This window comes from Sinocyclocheilus rhinocerous, unplaced genomic scaffold (genome assembly GCF_001515625.1).
Source record: "Sinocyclocheilus rhinocerous isolate Xijiao unplaced genomic scaffold, SAMN03320098_v1.1 scaffold412, whole genome shotgun sequence".
Lineage (NCBI taxonomy): Eukaryota > Metazoa > Chordata > Actinopteri > Cypriniformes > Cyprinidae > Sinocyclocheilus > Sinocyclocheilus rhinocerous.
Window position 1 is genome coordinate 199,147 of NW_015642498.1, and position 11,393 is coordinate 210,539.

General features: G+C 33.9%; 1 protein-coding gene and 1 long non-coding RNA gene across 2 annotated transcripts in view; both read left to right on the plus strand.

Annotated features, from left to right (window-relative positions):
- LOC107755891 (uncharacterized) overlaps positions 1-2,697 on the plus strand; it is a 50,674-nt gene extending 47,977 nt beyond the window's left edge. The window contains exon 3 of the long non-coding RNA XR_001641743.1: positions 2,176-2,697. This is a non-coding gene — a long non-coding RNA (uncharacterized LOC107755891). The remainder of the gene's footprint in view (positions 1-2,175) is intronic.
- Positions 2,698-4,903: 2,206 nt separating this feature from the next.
- LOC107755879 (platelet glycoprotein 4-like) overlaps positions 4,904-11,393 on the plus strand; it is an 8,641-nt gene continuing 2,151 nt past the window's right edge. The window contains exons 1-6 of the mRNA XM_016572839.1: positions 4,904-5,115; positions 5,786-5,946; positions 6,717-6,861; positions 8,017-8,163; positions 9,258-9,349; positions 9,586-9,635. Of these exons, the coding sequence (XP_016428325.1) occupies positions 4,993-5,115; positions 5,786-5,946; positions 6,717-6,861; positions 8,017-8,163; positions 9,258-9,349; positions 9,586-9,635 (718 nt within the window). The 5' untranslated portion in view covers positions 4,904-4,992. The remainder of the gene's footprint in view (positions 5,116-5,785; positions 5,947-6,716; positions 6,862-8,016; positions 8,164-9,257; positions 9,350-9,585; positions 9,636-11,393) is intronic.

Below are 11,393 nucleotides of genomic sequence, written 5' to 3' on the forward strand. Positions count from 1 at the left end.
CAGAGTTAAACTGTGTCAGAACAAATTCATCTTGATAATGTCAGATTACTTTGATAGAAAGGTATGTAATGAATTAGGTTGAATAGCTGTCAGCTGTTAAATTTAAGTACACAACAATTAGATAATACCAATTTGGGTCGACCAATTACTAAGCAATGCTTCATTTTGTTCAGTATGATGTGTGAAAAGGTCGCATTAGCAATTAAAGAAAAACACTTAAAGGGATAGTTCACCCAAAAATGAAAATTCTGTCATTAATTACTTTAAGCAAAACATGGTCAAGTCAAAGTGTCTGAATAATTTTTGGTCCCAAATTTTTATCAGTTTTACTGGTAGCCCACTGTATTACGAATTTTTGGGTATATTATGTCAGTTTATTGTATTTTGCTATCCACACTTACATAAATGAACTATAGTGTCCTGCACCCACTAAAAATGATATCTGGTGTCTGAATAACTACATTTTGGTTTGACTATGTCAAAATGAGTTGTACGATGTTGTTGTAGTCATGTACTTAAGTAAATATCTTGGCTGAACTTATGTTAAGCTGTCTTAATGACTTTTAAATGGCTTACAACCTGCCATAATAGTTACTTGTTTAGATTAAAATTTTCAAGCAAGAGATTTCTTAAATTGTTTCTAGCCAAACAGTTACATGGTTTTAAATGATCCAATATTTTGTGCTTCAACATATGTTTTCTCATGTCATTGAGAGTTATGCTTCATGTCTTAACCCTATAAAGCCTACAGGTATATTAGAATTGATAAATTAATTACTGGCCTCTAAATTATCAGCACGATCAAAACTTTGCTGAAAATCTTGTACACAATCTTCTTGCCTTCTGCCCTCTAATGGATAGTTGATACTTTTTTAGCAATTAAAACGCCTTTATACTTTTAAAAAATGTACTACTTTCAGGTTGTGTTTTTTTGTTGTGTGAATATTTAATGATTTATAAAAGAATAACTTTTATAATAATATTTCGAAATCAACACTTACTGGACTGAAGCAACTTAAGCTTACTTGAATTTTCATCCTTTTTTCTAAAACAAATCATGATACAATGTATGTATCAAATATGATACATCGGGCTTTTGACGAACGTTTATTACTACATCTCTTCATCTTTTTATTGCATTACATTTCATTATACTTTTTGGCAATAAAAACACAATAATTGCTCAGTTTGGGCCTCTGAATAAAAATGATTGGATTAATGAATGTTTATTTTTACTTCTTGAGTGTAAGCTCCATATTCGCATATGGGCCATAAAAGCCTGATATATCAAATACGATACAAAACAAAACACACATTTGGAAACTTTCAATAAACATGCAAAGATTCAATAAACTGTTCCATTTCAAAGTATTTGATCTTTCTGACTACTATTTGTATGTCAGGGTTTATGGAGTTAAACTATTAACAACATCACATAAACACTCATCATCAAACACACACACACACACACACACACACACACAAAACAATAACTTAAATATACTACAATCAGGCCTCAAGACTTAATATGTGAAACACAGCAAGGGTGACAGTAATCAAACTGACAAGGGTAATGTAAACTAAACATGGCAACTAAATCAACAACAGTGTAAATAAAAGCGGCAAGTGGTTAAACAATGCAGCCATATTAATTATTCATGCTCCAGTGCATGCTGGGAAGAAGGTAAATGGGACCAAATCACAAAACCCTTCTTGTAGGCCTCTTTGAGCTAGAACATTAAAACTTACCTGCTCTTCTTTAAAAAATGATAGTATATCTGCAAATGAGTAGATTTGCTTGACATATTAGAACTTATAGTAATTTTTTTTTAAAATACAACAATAAATCAAATATGTTATTTTGTTGTTGTTTTTTTATAATGTTATTCCTTTTCATGCTCTATTCAATATACCATTAGTCAATATACCATTCATTCATTCATTCAAAAGGTGGATATTGGCAGCTGTTGCTTGTAAGCTGTGAAAATATATTAACATAACTGACTTTGTACTTTTTAAATGGATAAATTAATTTATGAATGTAGTATTTTATGCATGTTCTTGCATGCATGTTTATGCAATTTCCTTATGCATGCTCATGTGTTTGTTTACTGGATTTTCTATTCTATTCTATTCTATTCTATTCATCTCAGCGTGCCAGTTGTGTTTTCTCAGGTTCATGAGTTTGTCCTAGACTCATCACAGATGCCAGTGCCACAACGGACCATATGTTCCAAGGTCAAATGAACTGTGACCACACCTCACTGAAACATCAACACTGCTGACAATCCTGCGTAGCTTGCAGAAAGAGCCTCAAAAATCATTACACCATCACTCCTCAGTCGAGGATCAGCCTTTTAATATGCAAGCATGACTGTGAGGTTAAAGCAGATAAACTAGGCAGTGACCTCAGATCTTACAGGGAAAACACAACTGCTTTGAGTGAGCATTTGCATTGGATCTCCAAGGGTTACAACACTGTAACCACACATTTACATGTCACATGAGGCTATTACAGCTTGTATGCAAAGTATGTGACTGTCTGCGACAGTTCTACAGTTCAGTAAGGACATGAGCCAGGTGATAATAAAAATAATGGGTTTGTCAAAACTATGGAACTGAACATAATGTGTTTAGAGAGTTAAACTTGACATTTTTGGTGACTTTTGTCAATTTAGCTAGTATGCTTTAGAAAAATGTGCCACATTTTCGAGTAAAATCCTGTGAATATTAAAAAATGTTGTCTATCATAAGTCTATCAAAACTGTAATCTACACTATATTTGGCAATGTTTTACAGACATATGACACTTTACAACACCTTTTATTTGTTGTTATTATATTAGTTAACATAAACTAACAATGAACAGTGCTTCTACAGCATTTATTAATCTTAGGTAATGTCAATTTCAGCATTTACTAATACATTTTTAAAAACAAAAATGTACATCAATGCACTGTGAACTAACATGAAAAATATACAATTGTAGCCTATTTTTAACTAACATTATCAAATATTAATTGATAACATTAACAAATGAGACCTTGTTTTAAAGAGTCAGCATTTAAAATATATAAACTTTTATAAATGTATTAAGAAATAATCTTTCATAAAAGGGTAAAATATAATAATGCACACTAAGCATATCTCAACAATGGTGACAGCCAACAAATGTAGTTTTATTTAAAAATAAATAAATCATGCTTCTATACATGCTGGGAAGTTAAACTCTAGCAATAATAGTTCTGTGGACACTAATATAGTTATTCTATAAATATATAAAAGATTAGCTACTGTAATACAGACAGATAGGTCATTGTGATTTAAACTGTGTTTCTGAAAATTGCAATAATTTCTGCCCCTGTTTACTGTGACGTCACGCTATAGACCTACTGTTTTATGGCAGCAGTAGCTAGGAAAATTCACAAAATTTTGTACAACTTGCCACCAGTAGTTGAACACTGCCCTCTAGTGCCCTGTCTATATAAACTTGCGTTGGCTCTCCTGCTTAATTAGCAGACGTAGTTGCATGAAGCTCATATGAAATGGTTGTACGGGAAAATACTAGTTCATCCAAATTTCTTTTACACGATTTAAAAATAAAGAAGAGATGCATATTTGTCTATATTTATATTTAGATGTATGTATCTTATTTTTCTCCAAAGCAACTAAGTAAATTCAAGCTGCCCGTTTTTATGTGTATTCCCTGAAAGGACCCCAAGAACCCCACATGTAACTACAGTTACATTGTCTTTATTCACTCTGACAGCCGTGTCAAGAAACATCAACACACTGCAGTCTTGCAGACAAACTGAAAACCATGAACACTAGAGGACAGTATACTGTATACAAGCTAAAACTTCACTCTGATAACATTACTTAGAGATAACGCTGAAATACAACTCTCTCTTTATAACACAGAGAGAGAGAGAGAGAGAGAGAGAGAGAGAGAGAGAGAGAGAGAGAGAGAGAGAGAGAGAGAGAGAGAGAGAGAGAGAGAGAGAGAGAGAGAGAGAGAGAGAGCGCACACGTGAGAGGGGAAGTGCAATACGTGATATAAAATGTAGTCCAATAATGCAGAGCAGCAATAACTAATAAAAACAACCCTTGAACTTTTTATTGGTTTACTATTTGATATGTCCATTATCTAAGCTATACTTCCACCGCTGCTTCTAAATATAATATCATTTTAAATGTCAGGGCATGAACATATTTTTATTTATTGCTCAATATGAAGTGCTTGATTCTGATTGGTCATTTGGGACATTCAGTGGTCTGCTATTCTATTTTCTATTCTAAATTGTATGTTTTCCCCCCTCACATGGTTGTCTGGATTGCTTGGTTCTGATTGGTATAGCTATATACACAAAAACTATAGGCTATACGTAAAAACTGTACAGTATATACACGCATATGACTGCCTGAAATGCTTGATTCTGATTGGTTAATTGCAGCTTTAGTGATCTGATACTCTGTTCTATAAAATGGTGCTTCTATTTCTTTTCTATTTTGTGAGAAATTATGCTGTTAGATAGCTATTATAGAATGTTCAAAAGTAAATTAAAATCAACATTTAATAAACATATATTAGAATACATTACATTCACAGTGATTACTGTTATTTTTAATCTAGAAATGGTACTTTCCCCTTTTCTTTCTCTCTTTCTAAGGCTCTCAAGTCTTTTCGAAGTCGATTAGATATGTCAAAGTCACTCTTGAGTCTTAACCTGTGTTAAAGCTTAGCTCTCGTCTGATGGTGACATTGGCCTTGGCTTCTGAATGCCGTGCGTTACGCGCCCGCTCCCCGCCCAGCAGCGCGTTATCGCGCTCAGATAACTCCGTTTTAACTAGGGTCTCCGGGTGTGATGCGCAGTCCTAAATCTCCTCCTCTGCAACCTTCGATCCCTGGAACTTACATAATTCCCAGGACGACCTCATGCTCGCACCTGACGCGCCGCCGGTCAGTGTTGGTCCAGGCTGCTGCTCGCCATCATGCCCTGCTGTGATCTGAAATGCGGGCTCATCACAGGGACAGTGCTGGGCGCCCTGATCGCCGTGCTGGGCGGGATTCTCATCCCTGTAGGCAACACGTTAATTGAAAACACCGTGCATACGGTAAGTCGTCGTCTTTTTATATCAATATTCGGCGCACATGCATTTGCAGATCTTCCAGAAAGGCATATACAGTACATGATGAAGTTGCTGTGGAGAAATATTCTGAATAATTTAGGAACAATCAATGTAGGGTACAACGTACTATCAATGATGTATGAGATTAAATAAAATGGGGTTTATGGGTCAAGGGCATTTCTTAATAAATGTATAGTTGGGGCAAGTTGTCATGTATTTTAAATGCAATTTATTGATTAGAATTTTACGTGTTTTGCTCTTTAATAAACTATACATTTCGCTGAAAAGCCATTAAATAGCATCTAATACATTTCACATAAAGATAAATTGTGTATGTTAGATAGTATTTTATATTTAATGTATTTAAACAGCAGGTTCTCAACTTACCTCATGGTGTCAAGGTCAATGACGGTGTGTGTTAAATAAGCTCTATTTCTGTATTTAGGCAAAAAAAAAACATTGGAAATGTTCAGTAGCATTATTGTAGACTTAAAGATGTTTGCCTATACAGAAATTGACTGAAAATAACACCATATTGAGAAATATTCACTGAATTGTGACAACTTGCCCCAGCCTACCCCATTTTGAATGGTACACAATGTAGTATAAAAGTGTATAGAGTATCTGACACCAAGTATGTTTTGTGTCTCTAAAGGAAACAGTGTTGGAAAACGGGACTTTAGCATTTGACACCTGGACGTCTGTAGACACGCCAATGTACAGGCAGTTTTGGCTGTTTGACGTGCAGAACCCTGATGACGTTTTAAGTCAAGGGGCCAAACCTGTGCTGGTGCAGAAAGGACCGTACACGTACAGGTAAGACTTGCTATATAAATAGATTTTCAATCAATACTCATCTAAACAAACCATTCTTCTTTATCTCTTAAAGGTAGAGAAAGTAAAATTGAGCAAATTCACTCTTTGAGCTTTAAAATGTACTCCGAAACATCCCTATCTCTTGAACTACCTGAAATAAAGCAGAAAGAATCCCAAAGCATCAGTCGTTTGCCAAAGTATAGGCCATTTTTAACTACTTCTGAAACTTGTGCTTAAAATTAGACAATATCAACGTAAGCAGTATCAACAACGCTTGTTCAAAAGTTTTATCATGCTGTTGTCATTTAATTGTTGTATGCTGATAAGCCCAAATTTATCTGATGGGATGGTGCTTATCTAATTAAGGCAAATGTTACAAAAAAGTAATATAATGTTCTAAAGTTCTAAAGTAATATAATGAGTAGTTTACTGAAATGTGAGTAATATTGAACGTTTTAATTTTTAATTTTATTATATTTTATTTTTGTCTTTTATCTGTTTTTGTTAATTACTAATTTATATATATATATATATACACTTTTATATTACATTAGGGGGATCAATTGACTTAATTACCAAGGATACAAATAATTAATAAAAACAAAAAATGTTATTCATAATCTACTTGTCATGACATTTCTGTTATACATTCTAAAGTATGGCCTTTCTCTGCTATACAGTAATATGACCAGTAAACACAACCTAACTAAATGCTCATAATGTATTTCTTTGTGGTTTAATACGCTCTCATGCTCTCTGTTGTCCTCTAGGACGCGTTTTATCCCCAAAACAAATATCACCTTCACTGATAACTACACTGTGTCCTTTGTGCTGCCGTTGGGAGCCATCTTTGAGCCTAGCATGTCAGTAGGCACAGAGGAGGACGTATTCACATCGCTCAATCTAGCTGTAGCAGTATGTATTTCGACAACCATCTCTTGCCATCTTTCTCGCCCTTCTGTCCTTCTCTGTCTGTTTTCCTCCCTTGTCCTCCATGGCGAGTTAATGGGATGCATATTTCTTAAGACTGGAGTAATGGCTGCTGAAAATTCAGCTCTGGCATCAGAGTTAAATGCATGTTCAAATAAATTACGTTAAAGTATAACATTAGAAAACAGTTATTTTAAATTGTAATAATATTTCACAGTGTTACTGTTTTACTGTAACTTCAAATAAATGCAGCCTTGGTGAGCATAAGAGGCTTCCAGCAAAAGCATTAAAAAATCATACCAATCCCAACATGTTAAAGGGTTAGTTCACCCAAAAATGAAAATTAGCCCATAAATTACTCACCCTCAAGTCATCCTAGGTGTATATGACTTTGAATATGGATATTTTTCTTACAAAAAAACACATCGATTCGCTACAGGAGGCCTTTGTTCACCCCCCGGAGCCGTGTGAGACACTTTTTTTTATGGATGGGTGCTTTTTATTTAACTTGTTTTGGATTGAAGCATGCAACACCCGCTGAGTGCCATGAAACAGCTTGAAAGATCAAAGACAATTTTTAATATAACTCCGACTGGATTCGTCTGAAAGAAGAAAGTCATATACACCTAGGATGACTTGAGGATGAGTAATTTATGGGCTAATTTTCATTTTTGGGTGAACTAACCCTTTAAACAATAGTGTAAGTGTATATTAATAATAAAGTAAATACATGAAATATTAATATTTCTTACAAACTCTTTTCACTTAAGGTTGCTGACCCCTGATATTGATAACATTGCTTCAACGTTGGTTGTCAGCTGTGAAGCAAGTCAGTTAAAGTTTGTCGTATCATTGATAAAATGTTGATATCTGTGATTCTCTGTCAAGAGTCAGCACAGTACCCATGTTAAAATGTAACCAACAATGCTGCATAATCATCACCTCATATCCACTGTCACAGATTATATTTATAATTATAAGTGATGTTCAGTCGGATAAAAGTGCTTTAGAGGTAATAAATGCAAATAAATTTTACTCGTGTTGTTAATTCCAAGTTTTGATTAGGCAGATGAATTTATGACGGGTTATGGTTCACGCTTATGCTTTGATCAATGTGAACTTTATTTTCTTCTTTTCCAGGGTGTTTACAGTTTACTAAATCATACACTTGCAAACTGGCTCATCCAGAGCTCCGGTTCCACACTCTTCCAGAACAGGACTGTTAAGGAATTGTTGTGGGGCTACAAAGACCCAATGCTGGGCAGCACGCTTGGAGTTTTTTATCCAGTAAGGCTTCATGGCATTCACTTGAATGCTTAAAGCTTCATGATTGATAAACTATATAATATATTCAAATGCAATTAGACCATTTTTAGTGTGAATGAGCAAAATCATTTGTAACATATGCAAATATATTACTTAAGATGCATGTAAGAATAAAAAAAACAACTTAGAATACTGTAGATAGTTCACCCCCCAAAAAAATTTGCTGAATATTTATTCACCGTCAGGCCTTTCGGATATGTAGAGGAGTTTGTATCTTCATCTGAAAAGATTTGGAGAAATGTACCTGCATCACTTGCTCACCAGTAGATCCTCTGCAGTGAATGGGTACCGTCAGAATGAGAGTCCAAACAGCTGATAAAAACATCAATTAAGTCCATCAATTAATGTCTTGTGAAGTGAAAAGCTGCATGTTTGTACTAAAATTCATCTTTAAGGTGTTTTAACTTTAAACTGTCACTTCTGGCCAAAATATGAGTCCATAATCCATAATAACGCTTCCCTCAGTGAAAAAGTCCATCCCCTGTTGTCCTCTCACAGTGAAATCCACTTACATATGTTTAAAACTCTTTTGGACTGTTTTCACTTGTAAACAGTGTTTCATCTGAGCATATTTCTCTCCTGATTCAGACGAAATGGCTTTTTTACTGGAAGAAGCATTGTTATGGACAGAGGTTTGAAGTTAAAACAACTTAATGATGAATTTGTTTTTTAAAAAACATGTATTTCTTGAATCACACAACAATAATTAACGGAATGGAATTGTGTGGATTATTTGTGAGTTATTGTGATGTTTTTATGAGCTTTTCGGTCTCTCATTTCGACGGCATCCATTCACCCATTCAATTGTTGAGAAAGAAATGTAATGCTACATTTCTCCAAATCTGTTCTGAGGAAGGAACAAACTCATCTACTTCTTGGATGGCCTGAGGGTGAGTATATTTTCAGCAAAATTATTGTTCTGAGTGCATTCCTTTAAAGACACCATGAATGGTTTAATGAAAGCTTGTTATAGATAAGCCTTCAAGCCAATCCACAAAAGTTCTCTTCATAGTGTTATTTATTTATCTGTTTTTTGTTGTTGTTGTTTCTTTTAGTACAATGACACCATCGATGGACCATACACTGTATTCACAGGCAAAGATGACATCAATAAGGTAGCCACGATTGAAAGCTGGGCAGGTGAACCGTAAGTATATGAATTCATGTAACAGAGAATATTGACATGGTTCTTTGGGTTGTAAATAGGTTTGTTGTTCTCTAAAAATGACCCAGACCTTAAATGTAGATACTGTATTAACAGAACCAACCGTCAGTAATTTTGTTTATGATTTAATAACCAATGAATCAATCAATCACATGCTTCAACACAATATTAGTAAAACCCAGACTAACAATCTCATCCAAAAACGTAATGTTGTACAGATCGCTGAGTTACTGGAACGACACTTATTGCAACAAGATAAACGGAACAGGCAAGTTTACCTCTAACATATTACACTGATATGGAATTCATTGTGAAGTAATTACATTGCTGTTGACATATATGCAGATATGTAGTATGACTTTTGTCCCAAAGCTGTTTGCCTAAAACCGTGTTGAAATAGTGTGCAGGTCTCATACTATAGTATTATTAATCATCTATTGATTTTGAGCACTTCTACAAGGACACCGTGTGTTCTAAGATATATGATATAGAGTTCAACAAACGTAATATTTCACACATTAATCACATTTAATTTTGTATTCATATGTCAACAGATGGTTCCTCCTTCCACCCTTTCCTGAACAAGAAAGAACCCCTGTACTTCTTCTCTCCCGATATCTGCAGGTATTTTCAGTTTGTTCCCTGATAATCAGTAGAAAAAGTAAATAAAATACACTTTAAAGTGATAAAGATTAGATTACTTCCTTTTAAGTCCAAATATAACCCAAAGCATCTGCAAACATCTGATATTAGACTTTTCTCAGAACTAACTTTTAACCAGGTGGTCTCAAGGTGATTATGAGTCAATTGCTTATGCTTATCTTTCTTTTCAATAAATGCCATTTGTTACGGCATTCATACATTTAATTGGAGATATAAATTTCCAGATACTTTATGAGGACACTGTATATATTGAAATGCCACTCATCAGCAATGTTCTCATAATCTATTGATTAAAGTCTTATCTTCTCCATGAGGGTTCATGGACTTTTATCACTCCGCATCCGATTAGATTTGATCTGGAATCATGATTTATACAAATTTAATGCATCTAAGTGGAGGTTTCATGCATCCAGTTTTTGTTTGTCATTACCACCAGAGGTCAGGCCACTCCTTCTGAAGGGTCACAGATGTCAGAAAAACTCTAGTAAGGCCAGCAGTTCCTCACTTTTATCATAATACATCATGTGTGACTGTAAAGCCATAACTGCAGGAGATCAAAGCTAGACAGTCTTTTCTATTATTTAGTCACATGATAAGTGTTAAAAATGTATTACTGAGACCATGTCTCGAGGCTTTTGAAATATTTTTTCCTCGTGTTTTCACTCATGCATATACAATGGCTAAAAAAGTATTCAGACACTTAAAACATGCTTAAAAATGTATGAATGTTATTGCATTATATGCAAAATATCAAATGAAATGTATAATTTTAAAATCTAAAGGATACTTTTTAAACAAAGGAAATATTTCACAAAAAATAAAAATAAAATAAAATTGTATTATATCAGATTAATACAATAAATATACATTACCGTTCAAAAGATTGAAGTCAGTAAGTTTTTTTTAAAGAATTTTTTTGTTGTTGTTGAGCAAGGACACATTAAATTGATCAAAAGTGACAGTAAAGACTTTTTATAATGTTACATAAATAATCTATTTCAAATTGATGCTGTTATGCTCCTCTATTTATGTTTTTTTTTAATTCATCAAAGAACCCTGAAAAAAATATATATCACAGTTTCCACAAAAAATATAAGCCCCGTTTTCAACATTGATAATGATAATAAATGTTCATGAATCATGTGACAGTGAAGACTGGAGTAATGGCAGCTGAAAATTCAGTTTTGCCATCACAGGAATCAAATGAGATTTCAACTATATTAAAACAGAAAACAGTTATTTTGAATTGTAATAATATTTCACAATATTCCTGTTTTTACTGTGTTTTTGATTAAATAAATGCAGCCTTGGTGAGCATAAGAATGTTCTTTTAAAAAACTATATATATATATATATATATATA